Source organism: Silurus aristotelis, assembly GCF_946808225.1.
Source record: "Silurus aristotelis genome assembly, chromosome: 7".
In the NCBI taxonomy this organism is placed as follows: domain Eukaryota; kingdom Metazoa; phylum Chordata; class Actinopteri; order Siluriformes; family Siluridae; genus Silurus; species Silurus aristotelis.
In genome coordinates, this window is record NC_139580.1 from 13,622,152 (window position 1) to 13,649,863 (window position 27,712).

At 36.7% G+C, this 27,712-nt stretch overlaps 1 protein-coding gene across 1 annotated transcript; it reads left to right on the plus strand.

Moving 5' to 3' along the window:
• The first annotated feature begins 1,667 nt into the window (after positions 1 to 1,667).
• LOC310728439 (SITS-binding protein) lies at positions 1,668 to 25,887 on the plus strand. The gene is made up of 10 exons (XM_083545834.1): positions 1,668 to 3,735; positions 4,319 to 4,490; positions 14,708 to 14,915; positions 15,040 to 15,202; positions 20,478 to 20,672; positions 20,770 to 21,038; positions 21,175 to 21,311; positions 21,480 to 21,601; positions 23,586 to 23,765; positions 24,004 to 25,887. Exons 1-10 carry the CDS (start codon positions 3,265 to 3,267, stop codon positions 24,181 to 24,183), a joined length of 2,097 nt encoding a protein of 698 aa, XP_083401960.1. The 5' UTR covers positions 1,668 to 3,264; the 3' UTR covers positions 24,184 to 25,887.
• Positions 25,888 to 27,712: the final 1,825 nt, after the last annotated feature.

Sequence of the window (27,712 nt, forward strand, 5' to 3'; positions counted from 1 at the left end):
GATTTATAGCCATGCAGATAGTTTGTCACTCAAATGAATATGCCTTTGTAAACAAAATTAACTCTAAAGGGTGTTATTCTTATTAAACTGACACTTTACTGATATTCATGCCAGGTATATGAATGTGTATTCATTGAAAATAATTAAACAAAACATGGTGGCTTACTGTTGTGTCTCTTTCTACTGTATTGAAGGACAATGTCTGTTGTTTCTTTTGTCTCACACTCAGCTCTTGTTTCCTAAACAATGGCTTGGCTAAATGTTTGACAGTCAGAGAGCACCAGTGATCTCAAATGCCATGCGGTTGTTGGATCGTGTCAGTGCAGTAGATTCATTGCCTGAGTCTCCTGACAATGTGCCAATGTTTTGCAAAGGGTGTGCAAAGAGAAGATGTCCGCATGCAACTCGACCCCACTCAACCTTCATCCAAAGGTCTGGTCTCACACTGTTCTCCCACTCTTCCATTTATAGATTTGACCAAGCCCATTTATTTGTTTGTGACCGAAGCTGTCCCCTAATGCAATAACACGATTCTTCAAACTTTCAGCACACCACTTGTTAAGGCTTCAACAATAATTATGAATTTTTTTGTCCTTGTTCTTAAATGCTCTATTTGTTCATGTTTTGTTTTTAATATTTGCCACTAATTCACACTAAATACTGAAATTTGATATTAAGCTGCTGTTATTATATTATTTCAGCTTGTTGGTTTATGTAAAATATATAGACCTACAATGCTTATTTTATCAAGTACAGTTCCTTTATTCACACTGAATATCATTCTGGGTGTGCTTTCTCCAGACTTGCTGTGTAAACAGTGTCTCGGTTATAACTTATAAAAAATGACTCAGATTGTATAATTATTCTGACATTTAAATAATGCTATTGTCTGTAAAGCACATAATAATTTAAAAGGATAAAAATAGATTGTAAAAAGACAAAAAAAAAAAAACTGCTCTTACTTTGGTTTGACCTGTGACTAAGACTCCAGTTTCAAAAGCAAAGAAAAGGCTATGGAAACTTTTCTGACTAGGCGCATATTAAATGTCGAAAAGGAAGGGGAAATTGTAAATTGAAGATCCAGACGGGAAGATGGAAAACCTCTTTAGCTGAAACGAATATTTTTGCTTGTAAAAGGTCTGCAGTTTTATTACTTTTGTCAAACACCGTTTTACAATCCCTCATGGTAAGTCTAAGCAATTTCCATTTTCCCACAATGCACTGATTGGGAGATCAGTTTACGTGAATTCACATGAAAAAAGATCTGTAGCCATGGTCGGTGGTCCACAACATTCCGTGTGGATTTTGCATACATGATATGATGGTACCAAAAGTAGCTATTAAACAGATGACTAGTTCTCATTATATACTAATGAAGCAATTATCCTTCTGTTTCATTTAAAACAAAGCATGGATTATGCTTATAATTACACAATATGAATTAAACAAGCATTTTGACTCAAGATAATCCCTTTTTCTAACACTCTCCTTAGGTTATGGAAAGTGGGACATTGCAGCAATCACTTAAGCTTTTATATATAGTAGTCTTCTGCTCAATGGAGTCATATAGTTGACACCTGTAAATTGATTCCTTGTCAGTGGACATGACCCCAGAGCAACTTTAAAACCGGACCATCACTGTGTTTGTGAAGTGGACTTTGACGTGAACTTGACTTTAGCCACACATGCTGACCTCTGTGCATGCATTTACACAACCGCTTACCCACACAAGCATACATATATAAGTCTAATCTGTGAAAATGTACTTTAATAAAGTGATTAGGAAATCTGCAATGCATATTGACTCTGAGTTCTTCCAACTTTTAAGCTTTCATGTGTTTTACAACCTTATGATGTCAAACAGCTGATGATGTCTGAGTTCTGCTATGGCATACTAATAATTTTCCCTTTCGATTTTGCACTGTCACTAGTGTGCCAGTTTTTTGTTCAAAATGTTTGTCATCTAATGATTCTAATGTTTGTGCAAAATGGTCAACAATTTCTGAAATAACCAAACCAGTCTGTCCTGCTGCACTCAAAATGACTAAGATACCTTTTTTCACATTCTGATGTGTGTGAACATGAACTGTAGCTCTTGTTCGAAGCTTTGCTTGACAGTAAGCGTTGAGTTGCTGTTGTATGATTGCTGCGTGAACGTGCTTGTGTATTCCAAATAAAGTGGACGGTGCATGTGTGCGTTTGATATCAATCCAATAGTCCTGAATTAGAATTGTTATAAATAGCAGTAGTATCCTCAGTAGCAGAGAAGCTTTTCTCTGGGTGTGTTTAATAGAAATGTATGGTCTTACAACTTCAGGGCATTACCATAAATAAAAATAGGCCCACTCGGAAACTATTGCATGACTTTTGTAAACTTTAAGCCATAGCTGAATCTGTTGTGAACTGGTTTTAGCACGCTTTATTGAGACAATTTGCCTCTAAACTTATCCAAAATATCCACCGGCTTTAATAAATATCAAACTAAGACGTGAAAGTAGCTGGAAAATGCTACTGTGTGTAGGGTTACAAACAAGTCCACGTTCAAAGTGGCAAGGTTAAAACAGTCGACGGCAGAAAACGCATCTGGAGGATCCATCAGTGAACTCACTAGCATGCCTGCAGTCACTTTGAGTCCAGAGTGACAAGCTTTCTAATATTAGAAAGTAGTTTCAATTAATACACGTGTAAAAAAGACGAGTGGGAATGCAGCCACGCGCGCATTCGCCAATTGCGTTTTTGGAGACGAGGCGCATCGCAGGATTAATGCTTGGGAAGACTCATTTCTGTTCCCCAAAAGCGGTCAAATGGAATTACGAGGCTTCCAATTCTCTTGACACCCTCATCCTCCCCTCTCTTCTCCACCTTTCTGAATCTGAAGAAGCCTCTAGCCGTTACGTCAGACCCCGGAGCGAAAAGTGCAGGGCAAGCAAATAACGCGGCGAAGGAGTCGCTCAGAGACTCTGCGCCCCGAAGCCCAGCCTGCTCACTCCTTTGTGATCAGTCATATCACTAAAGCTAGTGCTGAGAGTAGCTCTGAAAGTCAGGGAGGGTTTCTGTCCCATTCTCTCCTGCTTTTCTCATGCGCGCTTTGGAAACCGATTTTCTGTGCCGTGACAAATACGCAACCAAGGACACTGTTAGCCAGAACGCAGTGAGCCAGAACGCACGCTTGCGTCTTTTTTCCCCTGCGCAATGACGCGTGTGAGGATTTCTCCACGACTCCACGACTGATAAGATTCGTTGATCCGCCTGAGAGCGACCGACATGCCACACGCCCGAACCAGGAACCCGAGCCCCATCCCGGAGGTAACGTGGGACACAGGGCACAAAGAGATGAACGAGACGTGGAAGGGGGCTGTGGCGTGTCTCGGTGTGGCCGTGTTCTTCGTAATGACCATCGGCATTATCTACTGGCAAGTGGTGGACCAGCCCAACAAGAACTGGATTCTGAAAGGCAGCTTCAGCGGGCTGGTATGGGAGCGCAGGGCGCACTCCATTGTGGTGCAGACGCTCACCGAGGACAAGACATTCGTGCAGATCGACCTGGGACACGCGAGCGGCGCTGACGCCGATGTAACGTTCGTACGCAACCTTTGCTGGCTTAACAAGACCGAGTTCTGCTACACGTGGGACTCGGTGGCCGACCTGAGGATTTCTCTTGACGCCGGCGACGGGACCGGGACAGAGTGTTACACAGTGACCTGGACCCCGGTGCACTGCAATGTCGAGCTCAAGGTAGAAACAGCACTCGTGTTGCACATTATTATAACATTATTCTAACGCCACACGACGTTTATCCAAAGTCACAGAACTGATTATCTGTTAAAGATTTTATTTCAAACCCGAGTCTGTACAAATCCACATTCCAATTTAATTAATAAAAAAAAAAGTGAACAAGTGAACATTGTGAAATGGAAATTCATCACAATGTAAGTGTCATGTCATAAATAATTATACATAATACTTAAAAAAAAAAAACATGCTTGATTAAACAGGTCAAGAACACAAGCTTTAGTTCACAATAAATCTCTTGTGTCTGAGGATATGGATCTCTTTGTCTTGCAATAATCAAATCCTAAAGCAGTTCAAAAGTATCCAGAGCTTAATCTTGTCAGTTTGTACATTCCCTACCAGTAGAAGATCCTATCACATGCCCAGGCTTGCAATCCACCAAAGAACAGTTAACAGATAAGAACAGTTCTGGAGAATTCTCCCTCTAATTATTAATGTCACCTATTATTGTGAACCAATTAAACAAATTAATGCTGTTTATATTTTACTTTGTTTTTCACTCTGTATTTGTGTTTCCCTCTCCCAGGACTGTTTCTCCATGGATAATATATCATGGTATGGTGGGGCCAGTGTCCAAGCACTGCGGTGGCCAATAAATGATGTGGATATTTCAATGCAGCCCTTCACTGTCAGTGACCTGAGGGACAACCCCTCTGGCTTTGGCTCAGTCCTAGAGCGCTACTTCCTGGGATCATCAGGTGAGAAAGAATAAAGAGAGGAGGGGTGTTCCACATTCACGTAAAGGCTGTTCATATTACAAATACATGTCACACTCCATTTCTATTCCTCAAGCGAGTCCTGTAGTGAAAGAACAAACCATGCTCCACACAATGGCTTACAACTCAAGCTCCAATTCGGATTATTAGGTAGAAAATATCACCAAGGATCAGTTCTGTCTAAATTCCTTCACAGTTGTTTGATGGCCAGAATCACAGTGATTATAATACCTTGTGTGTTTATTTTCGGGTGTGAACTCGATCGGGTGGACAGATGCCATGCAGATAGATGCAATTGGTTAATTCATTGAATGGCTATTGCAGATACCCATGGGACTCTGGACTACTAGGCAGACTATGAAAGGCATGTATGTCAGAGCAGCTGAAGTCCAAATGTAATGCACACAAACACTTTATTTCTGCTTATGGCAGACACCACATATCGTTTTCTGCGTTTGGTTTGTTTCTATCTGTTTTTTTGTGCCTGTGTGTGTCCAAGAGAGTGAAACATCAGCAGCTAAAAGGTTGAACGTGTTAATTTGTGTTCCGAACAGCTGAAGAGAATTGGATTACAACAAAGGACACAACACTAACTAAAGGACATAATTAATATCATGTGATACTACCAACTACTTATAATGACTAGGGGCTACGACTTTATGTAACCGTGTTCCAAACTGAAAAGGGTTGTCTGATTTTAATCCCAACATGCTACCAGATTAGTGTGCTGCCTAAAAGCCTCTTTAAATCTTTAAATCAGAAAAATGTTAAACTGTTGGCCAGGGCAATCGCCTTAAAAACCCAAACAAAGCCTGCAGACTGACAATGGGTATGTGTGTGTAATTCAGTCTATTATGTTATTATGGCTTTGTACTCCAGCATGTTGGATTTGAAATGAAGATAACTATCAGGTTAAAGTGGAAATTGTCAGCTTTAATTTGATGTAATGTCTGTCTATCTCTGACTTAAATTACTGTCAGAAATTACTGTCATTGCAGAGGACCAGACGAAAGTGAACAATTGTTTAGTATTATGTCAGCCGCAGTCAGTAAATGTGTGACTGCCCGTGTGTGACTGGACCCAGAGTGCCCTACCTGGTGTTGTTTCCAGAAGCCGTATTCACGTTATTATCATGGGCTTTTATTTTACTATTTTGTCCTGTCTTGCCTGATGTGTGCCTGATTTACACAGTCAAGAATAAAATATATTTATTTAATATTTCTGGCTCTAGAGAAAACTCTGCAGAAGTGCCTCTGTGTCTCATGTTGGTGTTCAGTCAGTGGTTTTAACGTGGTGGATTTATAGTGAGTTCCCCTGGCAAGCATGCATGCCTACGCAGCCACGCAGCAAGTGATTATACTGGAGTAGGTTGAGAGGCTTTATCACATTTTCATATGAGAAAATGTTTTAAATAAGATCATCAACTAATTCTTGATTTATATTAATGCACAAAGTGGTTGATTTTGGCACACTAAGTGTTTATCGTTGTCTTATCTTTGATGAATTGATTCTCACTTTTCATCCTCATGGCAGGACAGTTCACTTGCACTGACATCTCTTTTACCTCTAACGGATTTATACTTTTGTCTGCATTCCTGTGGTTAATTATTAAACTCTGTTTATTTAAATTATTTATACAGAGATCTACAGTTATTATCTGCTTCATCCAATATGGACCTATAGATTTATGTTTACTTATGAATTAAATGCTGACCCTTTAAATTCATATCCAATGTTTAATTTCATGTTGAGTAACAAAAATTAAACTAATGTTAGCTGAATTGGGTGTGGATGTGACTTTGTAAACCAGCTTCTGCTTAAAACAACTTTTATATTAGTGATGATTGTATTTTCCTTTGGAGTAGATGATAAACATGTTCACACTTTCTTTACCGATACAGTAATAGTAAATTTGGTAAACTATACACAAATTTAACCTAATGCAAAATATGAATATCTAGTTTAGTTTATTTAAGTTGGTATTTATCTTTTCATGAGCTTGTTCAGAGTGTTTCAGTGATGTTAGGGAAAGTCTGAAGAAGAATTTGGCAGTTTTTATTAAAATATGACCCTCTTATACCACCTTAAACTGCCATAATCTTAGCATAAGTGTGTCCAAATGTTTAGTGTTTTAACCCAGGTTGCACTCTCATTTAATCTCATCTTTCATAACAGTGATTTATTTATTTTTTTATCTGTTTTTATCTGTTTATATTGAAGTTTGGTAACCACAGTAACTTTTCTCCATCAAACATTAGTACCCCATTATTTTCCATTTTCCGTTAATAAAAGATATGCGTGGCTCTCAAAGAAGCCTTTCTTAAATAGGATGAATTCTTTGGCATACTTTGAACTTTCCTCAATTTATCACAGCAGATTAGACTTGGATGAGATAGCTGAAGTTTGTTATTATTGCTAGTGTGTATGAATAAGGGTGTGCAGAGTCCACTAAGTAGTGCACCTGCCACTAAACCAGCCAGGCTGCTTAAAAAAAAACTGTTTTGCTGTCTGTGCCTAAAATGTGCTTTCTTGAGCCTAAGAATGGGATTTTAGATAAAGTAATCCACACAATAGTCAAAAGTACATAAAGGATCGGTTCTGTAACAATGACCTCTTCTTGCTAATACTGTAAACTTAGTAGAAGCTTTTTATAAAACTTTAAAGAAGACTTATGAAAAATAAAACCTATATAAATTGAAGGCAATTGATGTCCATGTTAAGACTTTCAATGGGATTGATAAAAGGATTGATGGATGACATATTACAAATAAAATCAACTTCTAGCTACCATTAACCAACAGAACAACATTAGATTCTGCTCTGGAAGTCTCTCAAACTACACTGGGGAAATAATTAAGATCATTAAAAATAGCGATGGAGTGTGCAATCCAACGAATCACTCCAAAATCATCATAGGTGTTCTGCTTGGTTGAGATCTGGTGACTATGAAGGTCCCACCATATAATTATTCTCACAATTCTGTTTAGTGAGCACTCATGCCCTGTGGATGGGGGTGGAATCAACCTAGAGGGGAGATCAATGCCATCAGGATAGAAATGTTTCATTTAATCAGAAAACAAGTAAATATTCATAGGAACTTTGTATTGATTTGGAGTAACAATGGCCCAATGGGCAAGTGGACCTGAATTATGCCGGTAAAATGCCTCAGACAGCTTGCCAAAGCTGATGTTTTTTCGATTTTTGCTAAATGCCAATATAATGGCTAAATATTTTATTATACGCAAAGAAAAAACATGATTTATTTTCACACTCCTCCGTTGTTGTCCTTTAACCGATATGATTTCATTTAATGCCCAGGACTCAATTGCCAAAAAATAATCATTATCTGAAAATGATGTAAAGTACAGAACAAACATTTTTGCCATTTTAAATGCCTGTCAGTATCCATCCTCACTAATGCTGCAACAGCTGCCTTACTTTTAGCAATAATTTGAAGTCAAGCTACCCTCAGAAAATATCAGAATGTTAATATACTTATTGCTTTCCATTTATTTCACTTTTACTCTTTTTCCTAGAACATTTACACTTTTTGAATCACAGACAGTTAATATGATGAATTTTACAAGTGAATATCATTTTTACAGTTCATTGAACACTCACAAAGCTTCCCAGCATATTTAGCCTCCACAAATCACATCTTTAGCACTCCCGTGCCTGCACATGAGTCGTAAATAAGTGCGTAAATATGGCAGGTGTGGAGGCTCAACCCATGTGGCAGACAGCAGGATGTCTGCCCACATCGTTTCCTTTAATTTACCGTCTCATCTTCACAGCTTTTACTGGATCTACAGGGATGTAATTCTGACCTCACACAGAGCGCGGCTGGAAGACAAATTGTTTCAAAATTCTTTAAGTCTTTGTGGTCTCAGTTTGTTTGAAGTGCTTAACTAATCACATAAAGCATTTTGTTAATGAATCACTTCAATAATTGTAACATATTACTTTTGGACTTTTTGAAAGTCTTTGGAAGTCTTTTAGAGAAAAGAGGAAGGACAACACCATTAAGCATTCATCTTTCCCATAAAGCCCTAGTGGAAAATATTTCAGGAAAGCTGGTAGTATTTACTGTAGAGAATTGTTCTAAAAATAAGAAGCTGCTCACTTAAGAACCAACTTTGGTCATAACTCAGACTAAAAGTCTCTTAAATTTCCCCAAATGACAGTTATTGATTCCCTCCTGTGAGAATTCCTGTATGATACATGCACCTCAAGAAAGCGCCTCAGTGCTTTTCAAGGCGAATAGAGACTAAGGGTGAAATTGATACCAAAAATAGAACCACACACAGATCGACACTACTTCACACATGTACATTCTGCAGCTCTAAGTTTTCCACTTGATCTCTGTCCCATTTTTTTCTTTTCTTTTCTGAACTACAGTGGGTACGGAAAGTATTCAGACCCCCTTAAATTTTTCACTTTTTGTTATATTGCAGCCATTTGCTAAAATCATTTAAGTTCATTCTTCTTCCTCATGAATGTACACACAGCTCCCCATATTGACAGAAAAACACAGAATTGTTGACATTGTTGCAGATTTATTAAAAAAGAAAAACTAAAATATCACATGGTCCTAAGTATTCAGATCCTTTGCTGTGACACTCATATATTTAACTCAGGTCCTCTCCATTTCTTCTGATCATCCTTGAGATGGTTCTACACCTTCATTTGAGTCCAGAAATGTTTGATTATACTGATTGGACTTGATTAGGAAAGCCACACACCTGTTTATATAAGACCTTACAGATCACAATGCATGTCAGAGCAAATGAGAATCATTAAGGTCAAAGGAACTGCCTGAAGAGCTCAGAGACAGAATTGTGGCAAGGCACAGATCTGGCCAAGGTTCCAAAAAATTTTTTGCTGCACTTAAGGTTTCTAAGAGCACAGTGGCCTCCATAATCCTCAAATGGAAGACGTTTGGGACGACCAGAACCATTCCTAGAGCTGGCCGACCGGCCAAACTGAGCTATCGGGGGAGAAGAGCCTTGGTGAGAGAGGTAAAGAAGAACCCAAAGATCACTGTGGCTGAGCTCCAGAGATGCAGTCGGGAGATGGGAGAAAGTTGTAGAAAGTCAACCATCACTGCAGCCCTTCACCAGTGGGGCTTTATAGCAGAGTGGCCCGACGGAAGCCTCTCCTCAGTGCAGGACACATGAAAACCCGCATGGAGTTCTCCAAGATGGTGAGAAATAAGATTCTCTGGTCTGATGAGACCAAGATAGAACTTTTTGGCCTTAATTCTAAGCGGTATGTGTGGAGAAAACCAGGCACTGCTCATCACCTGTCCAGTACAGTCTCAACAATGAAGCATGGTGGTGGCAGCATCATGCTGTGGGGGTGTTTTTCAGCTGCAGGGACAGGACGACTGATTGCACTCAAGGGAAAGATGAATGTGGCCAAGCACAGGGATATCCTGGACGAAAACCTTCTCCAGAGTGCTTTGGACCTCAGACTGGGCTGAAGGTTTACCTTCCAACAAGACAATGACCCTAAGCACACAGTTAAAATAACGATGTAGTGGCTTCACAACAACTCTGTGACTGTTCTGGAATGGCCCAGCCAGAGCAATGACTTAAACCCAATTGAGCATCTCTGGAGAGACCTAAAAATAGCTGTCCACCAACGTTTACCGTCCAACCTGACAGAACTGGAGAGGATCTGCAAGGAGGAATGGCAGAGGATCCCTGAATCCAGGTGTGAAAAACTTGTTGCATCTTTCCCAAAAAGACTCCTGTCTGTATTAGATCAAAAGGGGGCTTCTACTAAATACTGAGCAAAGGGTCTGAATACTTAGGACCATGTGATATTTCAGTTTTTCTTTTTTAATAAATCTGCAACAGTGTCAAATATTCTGTGTTTTTCTGTCAATATAGGGTGCTATGTGTACATTCATGAGGAAAAGAAATGAACTTAAATGATTTTAGCAAATGGCTGCAAAATAAAAAAGAGTGAAAAATTTAAGGGGGTCTGAATACTTTCCGTACCCACTGTATATGAAGTAAAGATTTTTTTTAAAGGATCTGGCAAACTCAACGGGTATTTAAAGGATTTCAGACTTTCTCTAATAGCATGTATTTATAGTTTCCAACCTATAAATGTAATTTGTTTTCACTTTTAAGTAAAAAAAAAATTCTAATCAAGCCAGAAAGCCAGAGACTAGAGTAAAAGTAAGCCGTCTGTTAGTCTACTTAATCATATTATATTAAGTGCTTGATCTTGCTGTTGGCCACAGCATTGACTTTCTACCTGAGGAAAATTATCCAGCCAAGCATAGTCACTCAAGAACAAAGCATTCATCATTTTAGGGACCATTTGTCAATTTTGCTTGGCAGATTTAATTATGTACAGCAGGGGTTCTTCAACTTTTTCTAGCCCAGGAACCTTTTAAGTTTAAAAAAAAATTCCAGATCCCCCTCAATATAGATATACTATAAAATAATTATTTAAAATCTGTAGAATAATATTATGCCATTATAATAATTACTGTATATATTTATTAAAGCATATGTTAAAATGACAGAACCCAGGCCAGTGTGTTTTTTGAGTTACTGGGATTGTTAAAGTAAAACCCATTTAAATCATAAGAACTCACTAATACATTTTAAAAATGTTGATTATTATTTTATTGCAACTCAATTAAAAGGTTAAGCTTTATGGACTTTAACATGTTTCTCGGGATCCTGAAGAGATCACTAAAAGCATCTGATTATGCAGAATTAAACAGAAGATTTTTGGCTTATATTTGTGTTTATGATTGTGTTTATGATTGTGTGTGTGTGTGTGTGTGTGTGTGTGTGTGTGTGTGTGTGTGTGTGTGTGTGTGTGTGTGTGTGTGTGTGTGTGTGGTGTGTTTGCATGAGGGGGTACTCTGACATGGTCAAGAAATCTGAGAGGCAGCGGGAATTTATGGGAGGGCATCCACATCTGCGGACACAATTATCTGGTTCACATCATCTCATCATTTCAAATGGGTGCAGAGCTGCACCACTCAAAACGTCCAAGCTAGACTTCAGTTTGTTTTTCTGCTCTCTTTTTCAAAAAAAAAATTAGTTTGTTTATTATATGTGTAAAGTGTGTAAAAATGAACATTTATGCCTAGTGTAAGAATTCTTTTATTCTTATTTTCAAATAGAAATTAGTTGTTTTGAATTCATGCTAAACGTGGCCTAATATTAGATGAGTAATTGGTCCTAAACAGCATGTCTGCTATGAAACTTAATATGTTTGAATTAATGTTCATATTATTTATATTCAAAACAGATATTTGCGATTAGGTTCAGCTAATTTTGTTTTGAGAGACACAAGATAAAATCTAAGTTAAAACGAGTGGACTAAGCAGTAAAAAAGATAGCACTAAAGGAAATCTTTGAATATCTGATGGTTCCAAGATGTGTTTATTTGTATTTATATTGGGTTACTCATTCCTAATAGCGATAGGACAAAATGTGATTTAAATGTTTATTGCTGATATGTCAATATAAATGACATGAGCTAAAATAATCGACCACTGGTCAAATTCAGAACTCCTTAAAGGTTTTTCTATGTTGTTTCTGGAACATAAGAAAACTCTAAATATGGACCCTTGAATATATAATAAACAGAAAATCAGGTTAAGCAAAACAGTTTTATGTTCTAACTAATTTCAAATCTAGATGATTTTTATGTTTAACATGTGTATTGGATATATTTTCGGCTCAATTCCTTGTCCTGTGCCTTTTTCATGCTTGTGTGAGTTTGCAGTGTGTCAGTTCTCGTCCAAATGAATGCAATACATGTGGCTTTTCTGATTTTTGAAAATTAAGGTTTGCTAATAATGTACACTGATTATCCCATCCAGGCAATATCCTCAATCACCTCTAATTTCACTTGCAAAAACTGAGTTCTAATGTTTTCTGTTAAGTTCCCATTTTAACATCTAGGGCAAAGGGTTACAACGTGTTGTATTTCTAATAGTATCTGAAGGGAAAGTACATAAATGAGGGTTTTCACGAAACTCACATTATAAAACAAATTACTAGAATCGTGAACAGGACTATAAAAGTAAAAATGAAAAAAGAAAATAACACAATCAGCAACTAGGATTGATAAAATACAAACAGTACAGCAGTGTATAGTGAAGGGGGACTCTATGACAGTGTCAAATTAAAGAAAGGTTTATAATAACTTGCCCACCTATATGCTGGCCTGTCCAAAATACAGTGGGTAGCACTCGCCTCTAAACTGGAGTGTTTATACAGAGTAACTCAACGTGAAGTAATGTAGAAGTGCGCCTAAACTACCTGTCCACACAGCACGTTTGGGAACAGTATGAACAGCAGGCTAATGTTAGTGGTATACAGTGGCAAAGGGACTAAACAAAACACACACCCCTGCTACATTGTTCTTCTAGTGACAACATAGCCTGTTTAATTCTGGTCATTAAAATAGACACTGGGAAATGACAATTAAAAAACAAATGACATAGAGCAACATAGAGAGACGGCTGGTGCCATCTATAACCTGCAGTAATGTGCTGATCTGGTTTCAGAGAGCCTGTCCTAACATCATTGACCTGGAACTGCTCTTTTTCATCATGTTTCCCAGACACAAAAATCTCAGATGAGCAGAACAGTCAAACTTTGTATTTATAAAGATTAACAGGGAGTACAGTTACAGTACAATACTATTATAGGAGTACAGTTTGTATTGAATGTAAGGATCTCAAATGCTTTAACATAATGTCAATAAATGAGTCAACAAATAGTTAAATAATAATGATAGTCTTTTAAATAATTTATGCCTATTTAAAAAAGACAACTTGTGACTCTTCAATGTGTTGTGTCAAAAAACACAACACATTGAAGAGTCACAAGTTGTCTTTTTTAAATAGTCATAAATTATAAAAGAAACTTGTGATTTGAGGCAAACCTTGGACTGACTTTTCCTGCTGCTATATTTAAACTTTATTTAAATTATGTTATTATTGGCTACTTACCAAGTATGGCGTTTCATAGCAATTATTTCAATTGTTAAAGAAAAGTGCAGTACAGTACAGAAATTGAAGATAATATATTTTATGTATAATTATTTATTAATAATTCTTGGCATAAAATATTTATTACTCTTAATTGCTATCAGCTATTTTTTAATAGCAAAACATTTTGTTGTTTTTTGGTATTTTTGTGATCACCAGGCTGCCAACTGGTAAAGAATAAAACATTTTGTTTTTAGTGCCCTTTATGGTGTTATGGTTTTCATGGTTGTTTTAATACATTTCTGATTAATGTAGCATTTGTCTTGTAAAAAACAAACAAAACAAAATAAACCCACCATGAATCAAGGGTTAGTTGGCTTAAAAATAGTGAACATCCTTGAAACCTGGTTGTAATCAACTGAACAGGATTATTTAAAACCAGTCAGGATTTAACATTATTTTAGACTGAATTGGGTTTTATAGGATTTGAGTGTCATACCAAATGTTGCACTACTCCTTCCATATCAGTATATCAGTATAGTACATTCATTTCTGTCCATGACAACTGACAGCTATAGAGAGGTACCACAGGTGTTTGTGCCACCTTTAACTTGCAGGAGATGTGCTGATGCAGATTCAGGATATTTAGCCCAACATCACTGACCTGGAATTTCATACCGAGTGAGCTGACAGGATTATTTACGGTGGTAGTATTTTAAATTCAAAAGATATGTGGTGGCTTGCATATTTAATATATGCATCATAAGGATGCAACCAAATACGAATATGTGATTCTGAATCAGCAGATTATGTGTTCTAAATGAATATAAATACAGATTGAAATACGAGGGACTTTATTTGTTGGTGTTTTTTTAAGAATGATTGCCAGAAAGCCCCTCAGTGGTTAAGACCATAGGTGGGCACTACAGCTATGATCCTGTGGGACACAAGTGATTTGGGGATTGGAAGCTTTTTACTTTCATGTAGGTGCAGTAAGAAATAAATAAATAAATCAAAAACTTTGTGGTTTGAACCACACCCACTTTATTTAAATACAGACGCTGATACATTATTTACACATATTATAATCGCTTTACTCCTGAATGCATTATTTGGGACAAAATCATTAAAAATTAATGCTACTTTAAGACTTCCCCTGTAGGACACAAGCAATACTACAACATTGCACATTTACAAAGAATTTGATGATTTTGGTTTTCTACAGGTGTGGCAGTATTGGTGGCTCCACACGTCCCGCTGCATGTAGGGGTAAAAAGCAGGCAGCAGTTTTGTCTTCAGACAACACCCAGTATTGCACGACTGCCCCTGCAGTACACTGTCTGTGTGGGAGAGAATATCAAAACTGTTTACCAAGAGTCAATACAGCAGCTCTCCCAGCTTTATCGAGAATTGCCCAGCATGAATGTCTTAAGGTACGGAATTATCAATCAAGTTATTTGAACAATTATAGTATCAGTAGAATTGAGTTTGAATAGTGGTTTCTCCTTTCCATCAAATAACAGCAGCCCCTTAACACTCTCCTTTTTCCTTATAAAGGTTGCCTTTCTGGAAACTTACAGCAAGTGTGGAATCAAGGTCAAAGATTGAGAAGGAGCTGAGAACCTTCTCTAACAGGCTGAAGAGGCATCAACTAGGAGAAGGGGTCATCAGCCTGGATGAACATTCCACATCTCTCCTCTCTACGGAAGAACTATTCAATGTAAATATGTAAATTTGTTTAAACTTCTGAAGATTTTATACTTTAATTAGAAATTGTGTTTCTAATTGTACCGCTGTGGAATGGATGTTGCACGCTTGTTTTATAGGATTTTTACATTTTAAGAGGAGTTTTCAGAACATAAATCTTTGTTTGGTCTGTGAGAAATGTTAAGCTTGCACTTGGTCAGTCTGGCAGATTTATATGAGAAAACAGGAATGTGTGAAAGCAGTCTTAACATTCCGTGTGGTCAGTTATAAAGTTTATGAAGTTTTGATCTTAATAAATGCCACAGGCTAAAGCCTGATGAGAGCCATTGTGCTTTCACAGCAGGAGGAAAAGGCCAGGACTTGAGAGCTTGATGTGTTAGAGTATAAGTCTCTGACATGAAAAAATTACCAGCTTTTTTGTTAAATTCAGCCAGACAGAAAAAAATGTTGGTCCTAGTTAGTGTGCACAAACTTAAAAGGTGTTATTTTTCTAAGCGGACCTGTAGCAACCGAGCAAAGGTCAGTGAGGGGCAGGACTTGGATCTCTTGAGATGAAGAGACAGTTCTCAGGTTCACCGAAATGTCAGCAGGGGGGGAAATGGTTTCCACCGAGATTGCTATGCTGAGGAGGGCTGTGAATATGTGTGCCATTTTAAATGTGCAAGAAATGTATCTTTTTCAACACCAATATTGATCATATTCTATTTATATATAAAGTTATAAATGGTAAATACACTTATGCTTTATGGATTTAATGTCAGAGGGCAGAGTGTAGGGGGTAAAAATAATTTTTGCTTCTGCAAATATCGACTAATCAACTAGCCCTGTTTGCATCTTTTTGACCATTGTAATTAAATAAATAAATATATCTAGTGATGGGGGGGAGTGGTGGCTCCAGCGGTTAAGGCGTTGGGTTACCGATCGGAAGGTCGGGGGTTCAAGCCCCGGTATCGCCAAGCTGCCACTTTTGGGCCCTTGAGCAGGCCCTTAACCCTCTATGCTCCAGGGGAAACTTACGAGAAAAATAAACCAAGGACCGTGACGTCAGAGCGACGTGGGGCCGCCTTCCCGTGGGCTCACCACCTGCAGGAGGGACCGTAAGGGACCGGTGCTGAGAGGATTGGGCAGCAGTCGAAGGCGGGGGCCTTGACAGCCCGATCCCTGGACACGGAGAAGTGTCTGGGGAATCTGCTTAGACTGCTGCCCCGCGACCCGCGACCCGAATGAAATGAAATATCTAGTGATGAATAATGAATCAGATGTATTCAAATTAACTGACTGAATGGCATTGATACAATACCACCTTCAGTGGATCAATGTGTTATTAAAGTATTCAAACAGTTAGTTGTTCATGTACAAGTAGACAAATCTGAAGGTTGCTGGCTGTAGTTCCATAAACGCATGCCTCTCACATCACTTGGGTTGGATTTCATTTCAAGCTTCTGAATAAAAAAGAAATGTTAAAGTGGTAAATGGAAAGTAAAAAAAAGGGAAAAGAGCTGAGAACTTTTTATTCCTCAGGAAGAGAATGTTCTCTATGTCAGATATGTCAGATATGTCAGATATACTCCATGTAAAAAAAAAACAAAAAAAACTTCAGAGGCTTGTCAGGTAATTTATAGGCCTTCTAGGTAAGAAAATTCTCTTAGCTAATCCCAAATTTTTTTTTTTTTTTTTTTTTTCACATTGCAGAATTTGATTGTATAAAGAGCCTTCATTAGACTGATTAGACTGAATTACTGGTTTATGCTTAGTAAAACATAGAGCTCCAAAAGTTCAAACTGGCAGTTATATATAGAATTGAAATACTTGGGAATTACTTTATTTTCAGCAACCCATGTGTGAATGCACACCTTCCAGTAAGGAGAAGCAAATAGCAAGCTTTTCATTGTGTGATAGCTTTATGAGTTTTCAAGCTAAGATATAATACTATATTTGATTTGTCTTTTGTAGGCTCCAATAAGCTTAAAATAACATTAAACACAACTAACAGCTTGGAATGAATGCGCTTATAAACTTTCTTGCCAGTATTCCTTTTCTTATTGTTTTATAGCACACCATTGATAATAGCATAGAAAAATGATTTCTAAGCTTACTTTTATTCTAGTGTCTATATTTACAAACACTATTCTGCAGATATACTGTAGAATGGTTATGCTACTATGCTACCGATGTAGAATCATGGTGAATCCATTAATTTGCCCTATTATGTAGATATTACCGTCAAAGTAATAAAAAATTATATTGTCTAAGAAGTTTGGTCCTTTGTGGAAGAAATAGAGACATAAGTTTAACCAATGTAAGACGGAAGTCTATTTTACCAAAGAGGTATCAGAACAGAGGAACATACATTGATCTTTGAGAAGGACATATCAGTCAGTCCTAAGGTTAAATACCTGAGCCAGAATACATGTATATTTTTTTCACCAGAGTTTGAAAATAGTATGGTACAGAGGACAGCAATTCTTGGTATACAGTACCAGGCCAAGAGTTTTGATTATTTCTGTGACAGGAAGCAGTGTGTTTAGCCTCATTAGAGGAGTCACCTGAGAGAGATAAGTGTACCTGGTTAAATGCTGTAAGGAGAAAATATATTAAATAGATTCACACAAGTCAGTTTGAGAAGTCTATTCTGCAGTTTTGAGTATGAGGGCCAACAAATACTTCCAGCAAGCATATCAGTTCTGTTGTAGTAGTGTTGAGTTTCAGATTATGGGTGTTCATCCAGAAAGAGATGTCAGAAGGGCAGTCTTATACAGTATCTTCTAGAGACATGGTGGGTGGATGAAAGAAATGAAGTAGAAAAGATCTAGTCACTAAGTCCAGATATTTAGTATAAAAAAAGAACAAGACTGAACTCTGGGGAACTTCAAAATTACTTGCGGAGATAAATCTAAATCTATACAAGTAGTTATATGTGTAATAAAAACCAGTCGAGAGTGTAGTGTGCCCATTGCCCATTTATGCAAGAGTGAAGATCTCTTTATAAGATCGGGTCTACAAGGTTGGGGGTTCAAGCCCCAGCACTGCCAAGATGCCACTGTTGGGCATTTAAGCAAGACCTTGTCTGCCACAGAGTTGCTGTTTCATGACTGACCCTGCTCCCTGACCCCAGCTACCTAACAAGGTGGGATATACAAAAACAGAATTACACTGTGCTGTAATATATATGTGACAAAAAAAGATTGCTTCTATTATCTTCTTCTAGTCTGAAGATAGCAGGGTCAGAACGGTATGTTCCAGATTCTTCCAGGAGAGAAACAAGTCTGTAGTTGGTGACATTAGTTGGGTAAAATTAGGGCTTCTTAAACAGAGTACAACTCTAGAAGACTTAAAGATAGAAAGAACCAGACAGTTTGGTAGTGATTCATTAATCATAGCAGTCAGTGATGGGATATAGTATCAGTTCAGGTGGCAAAGCTATTAGTTTAACCAAGACTCACTAACAGATAAATTGTAGCAATTATACTTTTATAAGTAGCTGGCAAATACATTAGAATTAGCAAGTCAACTTGATTACTGATACATATTTCCACTTTCATAACAACCATTATATATATTATTAACTACTTACATTTTGTATTTCTTGTAGGTCGTATTTACATTTATGGCATTTGGCAGACACACAGAGTTATCCAGATTTACTTTTAATTATCTTATTTATGCACCTGAGCAGATGATATTTAGGGGCCTTGCTCAAGGGCCCAGCAGTGGCAGCTTGGTGTTGCTGGAATCAGATCACGATCAGACTTCCAACAAAGTTCACTTTCAGGTTTATTCTAACAGACAATTTTTGAAAGGGCAGTAGATGGAACTAAGAGTCTCAGAGTAAGTCATGTAACCGTTTATATATATTTTTAAATTGTGAAGGTTATAACATGTCTCAATGCCTTTATTGCATACAAAACGGTGACATCACTAGAACCTAGACCAGCAGTATAACAATATTGTTATACAGAAACTTTTAACAATGTAAAAAAGAATAACACTGGTCATGGTATTAGGTCGAACGTTTATAACAAACCTGTATTCTATAGATGATCAAATGATAAGACATTGTTTGTTTATGTTATGACATTGAAGTTAACATCTGTTGAGGAGCTACAATACATAGGTAGGAAATGTGGAGATCATTCTGCTAGTTATAAATAATTCCAAAGAATAGTTAAAGATAGTTAAGGCTAAAGCTAGTTAATAGCTAAAGATAGTTTAGCATTACATCACGCTAGCCCAGGTATTCTAAATCACTGACTTTTGACCGTAGGTATAATTCAGATTTAAACTGAAATCCATATATGGAAGCAAGGCTGTAGTTCTAAGCATAGTATCACATGCCACTATAAAACTAACATAGCAACCCGTGATCCTTTATAGGCTTACACAGAAACCTATACCTTTACCTATAGATTTAAGTTTGGATGGAAACCAGAGCATCGCACAAGATACTTGAATGAAACAAAATAGTGATTTTAGCAGTTATTTGCAAACACTTGTGCCGTTTTATATTGCTTACATGGATAGTTCTATACCATAATCAAAGTACACTATAATTCATTAAGGTTTTTACTTTGGTAATTAATATTTGTATTATTATTGGTGTTCATGCTTTTTATGGTAACTTGGTAAATTTAAAAAAAAAATGACATTACTACAGTTTTATTCTGGTATTATATGGTAACAATGTGTGTTATATTCTTAGCTATAACATCATCCTTATTTTACTTTCGTGATAATGTTGACTATAAATAAAACTTCATCAAACCATGAGGCTAAGTAACATGATTCATCTCTTTGAAGACAGATAATTATTATTGTATTAGTTAATTCTGTGATTGTTAACCAGTAGAATAAAGTCAAATAATGAGAATAGTGTGTTTCAAAGAGTAGAGTGGTCCAGGAAGACTTAGCGTATGTCAGTGTGACTGAATTCTGGCAGATATATTTGGGCAAAATAGATTTTTTTGGCAACAAGAGTTTTTGCTGTGAATTTTTTTAGAGACATAAAATATATCTTACGAAAATGATATGAAAATGTTTTTATTTATTTATTTACTTTTTTTTTTTTTTATTTAATCTATTGTTTGGTTCTGATAATTGCTGTCAAATGTTCTCCCTTATGAATTAATTAAACTTTTAAAAATTCTTAACTTACTTTAAATACTACAAGAGAACAATTCAAGCAAAGGATGTATCTATTATCAATCAAAACTATTAGTTTTATACTTAACATTCATACAATTTTTACAAATTGTCTTTTTTTTTTAATCCTTGTTCTTTTTTGTTACCAGCCTTTTGAATTCCACATTGGTAGGAGAAGGACATCTAAGAGACAGAGCAGGGACCTCCCTTTTGTGAAGCTTCTGAATATTTCTGTAACACTGTCCCCATACATAAACGTGGATTCACTGCAGTTTCAGACCTTCATACAAGACAGAATGCAAGATTATTTCCTCAGCCTGCCCACTGGCCCACAGGCTCAACTGGTAAATGTTTATATATTCTGCATATTCTAACAAACTCATTCAGCCATCTGGAAGTAATTTATTCATTGTCTGTCTGTCATTGTTTGTCTCTTAATAGGTCCCATTTTTAACTCAGTGGAGAGGACAATATTGTGTCAAGTTGAACATCACAAATTCAGCAGTCAGCAACTGGTTCATGGAGAGAGTAAACAGCCTTCACAGCCGCATAGGCATGGAGTATGTGATGCTAGAGGGTGGAGAAGGAAACCTGCTTGAAGAGAAGATTATGCGACATTTTTCTGTTCTCAAAGGAGATGAATACATCGGGCTCCTGGCAAACCTTGCTGAAAGTATAGGGAACAACACGATTTTAAGTGCAGGGACAAGGTTAGTTAAGTGTAATTCTTTAACTACAATGCTAAATGTAGTTAAATTCTGATTCTCTTCATTTGAAACAGATCATTACTCATTACACATTGTTGTTGCTAATGTTATGTATTTTTGCTTGGTTTTCTTGGTTTAGGTCCAGCCATAAGCCTTTGTTCATCCGTATGAGTGCACTGCAGTCTGACTGGAGCTATGCTGGCCTCAAGGGTATCATTCCAGCCCTGCTGCATTACAGCTTGCTGGGCTATAATTTCTTCATTCCCGATGCAGTAGGTAATAGACTTCTTCACATCTTTAATATCGCTTTCAACTTCTTTACTCTCATTTATTTTTATATATTTTTTTATCCTGCTATTGAGTTAATACAGAGTGTTTTAAAAAAAAGAAAACACATTCATTGATTACCCAATAAAATATACTTTTTGTCTCTCTGAGCTACAGGAGGCTCTTTATCCACTGAGCCAGTCACAGATGATGAACTCTACATTCGCTGGCTGGAGATTGTTGCGTTTTTTCCTGTGCTCAGTTTTCAGACACCTCCATGGGCAACTGAGATAGACAAGGTGACTGACTGTCCCTCATTTGCATGATATAAAACTTGTTTACCAACAAGACATGAAAGCTACTTGTCCCAAATGCTGCTGATTTATCAAACTATGTCCTATATACATCCTCACTAAAGAACATAAGGCAATGTAAGTTGTACTCCATGAAGGTAGTGCTCATATTCAAGCCTGGTTTAACAGCTTGCTTCTTCCTCCATACATTGAGCTGGAATATAATATCCACTCTCTCTGTGTGGGACTATGAGAATCACATCTCAAGCATGGTTAGAAAAATATCTGCACCTCCCTTTTCAACATTTTGACTTGCAGGTATTGGTATGTTTGAGCCTGTGGAGAACAGTTCAAATTTCAGACAAGTGTAGAGGATCCGGCAGGCGACTATTTTTCTTGCATTTGGCGGAATAATTGCTTGGCCTTTTCCCATCGTTACCTGTGGTTAAGGGTCCATCTGGTTCACATTAAATTTCTTTTCAAATTTGTGGCCCTCACCCTTGACCATAATGACCATCACTGCAACACTCAGGAATGACAATGATTCGAAAGATGCCAAGAGTATGCAGAGACTACTAACAGTTTTTATTTTGATTGTTAAAAGAGAAACAAGTCTGTTTTTTTCTGTGGAAATATAAAACATAGGTGGACTATACTTTTATGGCCTGTGTTGTTTAGTTACATATTCAACTGAGCTCTCTTCATAGTTGTTAAAGTTATATTGAACATTTTGTTTCCTGTGCACATGCATATGAATCTAAACATCTAGCACCAATTAGAGACTGTTAAAGCAATGGCCATATTGAGCCTGAATAGAAATAATCTCAAAAAGCTAACCACAAGTCTGTTTTCTCAATTTAAAATTCGGTTAAACCCAGGCAGCGATTCAAAATTCATTGCACGAAACCTTTTCACTTCCTCACAATGCGTCTTTAATAAATGTGGTTTTACTTTGTTTCTGTCACGGGTGGGATGTTAGTTTAAGGATGTGACCCTTCTAGGAATGTACATCATAAAGACATGTGGATAGTGTCAAACCACTATAGGAAAAGATTCCCATCTATTTTCCATTTTGAATGGAAAAGTGCATAAATCCTGATAATGTAGGGTGTATTATAGCGTGTATTAGTATGGGAGTTGCATCAATAAGAATAATTTATGTGACAGTTTACCAATTTAATGCATGAATTCTGATGAATACCCCATGAATACGAGCAATGTTCCTTAGAATTTAGCAAAAAAAATAAATCTTTTTCATTTGTAGATAATGGATACTATATACCACTTTTAACAGAATAATAATACCCTTGCATTCAAGTAACAAATCGGATCAAACATGCATGCATAATTAATCCTTGGCTTTTCTGTAAAATCTTTTTTCTGTTTTTCCCAGAAAGCATGTAAAAACTATTTAGAATGATATATAAGTGTATCTATTTCTCAAATCTATTAACTTCAATACAATATATTATTTAAATATAATATATTATATTATAATTTCGATATATATTTTACAACTCCTCCATAAATTAGTGTGTTGTTTAGTTAAAGCAGAGTAAATATGACAAGCAAATAAATAAAAAGTATGTATAAATAAGAAGGTAGTGGACATTTGTCTCCACATAGCTAAAGCTTTTCATTTAATGCACTTGTTTGGATGTCATACAATATTTTATTGAAGATTTAATAGTCAAATTGTTTGTATATTATAAGTGGAATATGTGCACTTTTTTCATATGCATAAAGTAAATCAATCATCAGAATCATAATACTTTATTGATCCCATAGGGAAATTGTTGAGTGAAATGAAGCTTGTTGAGTGGGCTTGTTATATAAATTAAATGTATATGAAGGTAAATGTTTTATGCTATATTCATCTGCTCAGTTAAGTTCAGCATCCACACAGCTAAAGGTAAATACAATTTATTCTACAACTTATTGCCCTTTTTTTTTTGGATGCTTATTGTTTGGTTTCCTCCAATTTCTACAGGCTGTTAACCTAACCAGAAGCTACATCAACATGCATCATGAGTTTGTAGTACCTATAATAGAGAAATATGCGCAGGAGTGGCAAACTACTGGAAATCCCATCTACCGCCCGTTGTGGTGGATCAGTCCTAATGATCCAGTCACATTCACTATTGATGATGAATTTCTCATTGGTGATGAGGTGAGTTTCCAACACAAAATTAATGCACTGACTAGGTGGATCATTCTTCAAAGGTCTTTTAGGTTTTATTGAGGTTCTAAATCCATAAAGTTTTGTTAAAACCTGTGGCTGGAAAAGCTAGAAAAATGGAACATGCTAATATATTAATTATTTAAGAAATATTTTAATTATTTATTAATGAAGCAACAATAGACCTAATGCAGAGAAAACAAAGTTTAAAATGCCATCTGCCTTTCAGGTACTTGTTGCACCAGTGACAGAAAAAGGAGCCTTGCAAAGAGACATTTATCTGCCAGAGAGCAACTTTCAATGGCAAGACACCAACAATGCTAAAGTGTTTGATGGCGGGACGCTCCTACAAAGTTACAACGTTGGGCTTGAGGAGGTGCCTGTATTCATCCTGAGGCCAACTGTCTGACTATCACAAGGCTGATTTTCTATTTTTGACTTTTTATTTTTTAGTTGTGCTGATCTCAAGTTGCACTTTCCACAAAGACAATTTTCTTTCTAAGGCACAGTCTTGAGATGAGATCATTTTCTATTTGCACTTTACAAATGAAAGTTATTTATATCATCTATAATATTTTGAAATCATCTGGTTTCAGCTAGAATTTTTTGTGGTAATTCAATTTTTTTCTACTTACAAGAAGAAGAACTGTGGTTTACATTTGATAAACACTCACAGCCTTAAAAGTTGATCTGCTTCCACCTGCCATAACATGGAGTAGAGCATCGAGCGCTTAATTCACTTAAAACAATCTTTTTTTCTAAAGAAGACCAAACATTCAATGAAAAGAAACTTCTTGCCGAGAAATAAACTGTAAGGAAGGAACCTCGTGCTGACACCCGAGCGGACATGTCACTGTATGTCTCTTAATTTCACTGAGCAGGCTTTTCACTCAGATGTTGCAGATTGTTTTGCTATTCTACCTGTACCTCAAGTTCATTGTTATCTCTGTTAAATGTGAAAGAAAAATTAACCAGCAAAACACAGGGGTTGATTCACAGAGCAATGTTCTGAAGCGCAATTGCAATGACTTGACCCACTGTGTTCAAAGTGCTAAAAAATAGTGATCACCTTCTATGCAACAAAATGGTCCACCATCATTATATGTTTAAGCTCCAAGTCTTATCATACATTACTGATGAAATAGTTTTTTATTTTATTGTTTTAGCATACTTTTACTTTTACTTTTTAGTGTCCAATCAATGCCTTTTTTTTTTTACTGATTTATATATACATATATGTTAGTATAAAATGACTGGAGAATATCATGCTGATAAAAACAGCATTCATAGAATTTCTCAAATTATGGAGATATCAAATAAGCTTTTGTCCTTAGACACACACACACACACACACACACACACACACACACACACACACACACACACACACACACACACACACACACACACACACACACACACACACACACGCCAGTAATACAAGCAAATCGAGTACAAGAATCCGTATAGTCTGAAACAACAGTGCATTAGGGTGCTGTGTCTCCTCGGTACAATTTAATTACTATTCAGCGCAAGTGAGTCAACAGCACGTGAATTTATGAGTTTATGAAACCTGAATCACTGTCAAATGATGTCCCAGTACAGAGAGAACTTGATCAGCATGGCATATAGCCTTCTGCTATCTTAATTAAACCTGATAGAGTAGTCAATGTTTACTGTAACTGCAGGGCCCTCAGGTCAGAGATATCAAATTCGATAAAAAAACTATTTCTTATTGAGGCCCTGTGTTGAAATGTCTTAATCTTTTTCTTTCTTATATAAACACATAGTTTTCAAAGAAGACAAATTGTGATTTTTATTTTTTATTTTTAATTCAAACCTGTATTCAAGGAACCTATATTCAGTTTTTTAGCATATACAGTAGATTTTCAGTAGGTTTTGCTAATGTCAGTCTAAATGCTTTAGATTATGTCTGCTAAATATGTTTTGACTCATTTTGAGCCCATCTGAGGGCCAGAAGTGCCTCAAACAAAACAAATCAGCAGTGTAGTGGATATCTGACTGTGCCATTCAATGCTTTTTTTGATCTGTGAATTAGAAAATTGGAAATGAAAATATACAATAAAGTATACACTTTCATGTGGTAGAAATAGACATCGTTTATGTGTCCTACTTAATGTGTAAGAAACGGTCATTTATACTGAGTTGTTACAGATACAATTAATGCTGTACACCAGATTGGTACACCAGTGCTAAATTAAGTTTGAAGAATATGCATTAATCGTATTGATATGTATATATGTACGTATGAATGTGCATGTACCTGTGTGAGAGACCATTACCATGCATGTCATCACAGTATATCAGTACAACAAATATCTCCATTAATTCCACTTAAACCCAATAAAAGGTATTTATAGCTAGTGTGCATGCAGAATGAATCGTATGGAAAACCCATTGATGGTGACTCTCTCACCTTAAGCTGGCCCTATTCTGTTACAAACTGTGCTTACCATGCCACTTCTCACCTCTGTAACCAAAGATTATCCACTCCTGTATTGTAAATACTGTATCTCTTGGCCACATTTAACCTAAGACTAGATAATGTAGTATTTGTTCTTTTAAAAGCAACTTTTTGTTTTATATTAATAAAGACTACTACACTTCATAATGTGGTGCAAATATAGTAGAACACGAGTAAAGCTATCACAAATGAAGTAGAAAGTGTTTTTTTTTTCTGTCTGCTTGGCTGGTGGAGCAGGGGCTACTTCTCTGAAAGATGAATTTAACTGGTGACATGTTTTGGGACGAGCCACTGCTCGCTAGGCTACTTTTAGAAAGTGCAAGTCAAGGTGTAATATTTCACTGCATGGCAGAGTGAATAGATTTCCCAGCTTGCCAGTCAGAAAAACAACTAAAAGACCCTTATAGTTGTTATGTAGAAGGTGGCAAAAGTAGTACTCGTAAACAGAGCAAATGATATTAAGTGTAGCATTTCACAAAGCACTTACACTGTGCATGTAGTGAATGAAACTGATGGGTAAAATCAAGTAGAGTAAAAGTGATTAATTTATTTTTTTTGGCAGTGATAATACTGAGAGAGTTATTAAGCATAACCACCCATTTAAAGGATTTGTGGTTCTGAGTGCCATTAGAAGGCTTGGGCTGGCTAGGAATGCTGCTTTGAAATCAAAGCTGGCCAGCGGAAACACTGCTGGGTAATTTGGGTGTACCATTGTGGTCAGAGTCATATAGCAACTTCCTGTTGCTCCCTCCTGAGAAATCTGTCACCCTGTCATAGCTTTAAGCATCTCCTTATCATCTCTAGGGCTCTCAGCAGTATTTCTTTAACTCACAAGTAGAGTATATTTAGGTTACCGTAAAACCTTTTTAGAAAGATTTGGTAGGTAACGGATAACGTTTTTGTTGACTAAAAATGACTATAAAAGACATACCAAATGCAATCTGTGTGTAGTCACTGTGTAAGAGGCACTTACTGTAAAACTGGCAAATATTAGTGTACTGTATATTTTACTGGTGCTGTCAGTAAAAACCGCCTGTTAACCAAATCCCAACAATACAATTATTTAGTCATCAGTTAGACAGAAATTTTACATTTATAAGGTATGCATCAAAGTGTTGGCATGTAAAATTACTTTGCATTTTTTAATAAAATCATCACATCTGGTATATAAATAGAAATATAAACATTGGATCATAATATTTGTTAACAGATAATGCACTTGTGTCCCTACAGATCAACATCTTTCTTCCACACCTCTCAGAGACCGCTGAATGTGTTCTTTTCAAAAAGCTATTTTCATGTCTTCTTAATGCCAACAAGTCTAGATATTCAAATTAACAGTTCCCTTGCATTCGCTGAAGATCTACAGAAAGCCAAAGAATAAAGCCAGCATCTGATTTCAATCACCAGATGTTTGGAAGTTAAGCCCTGACGGGGATCTTAATAATGCCTT

Bases quoted from the DNA above. Each gene is read 5' to 3' on its own strand.
- LOC310728439 (XM_083545834.1), top strand. From the start codon at position 3,265: ATGCCACACGCCCGAACCAGGAACCCGAGCCCCATCCCGGAGGTAACG. The intron at 4,491-14,707 runs GTGAGAAAGAAT...GGTTTTCTACAG, and splicing joins CTACTTCCTGGGATCATCAG to GTGTGGCAGTATTGGTGGCT. The intron at 23,766-24,003 runs GTGAGTTTCCAA...TCTGCCTTTCAG, and splicing joins AATTTCTCATTGGTGATGAG to GTACTTGTTGCACCAGTGAC.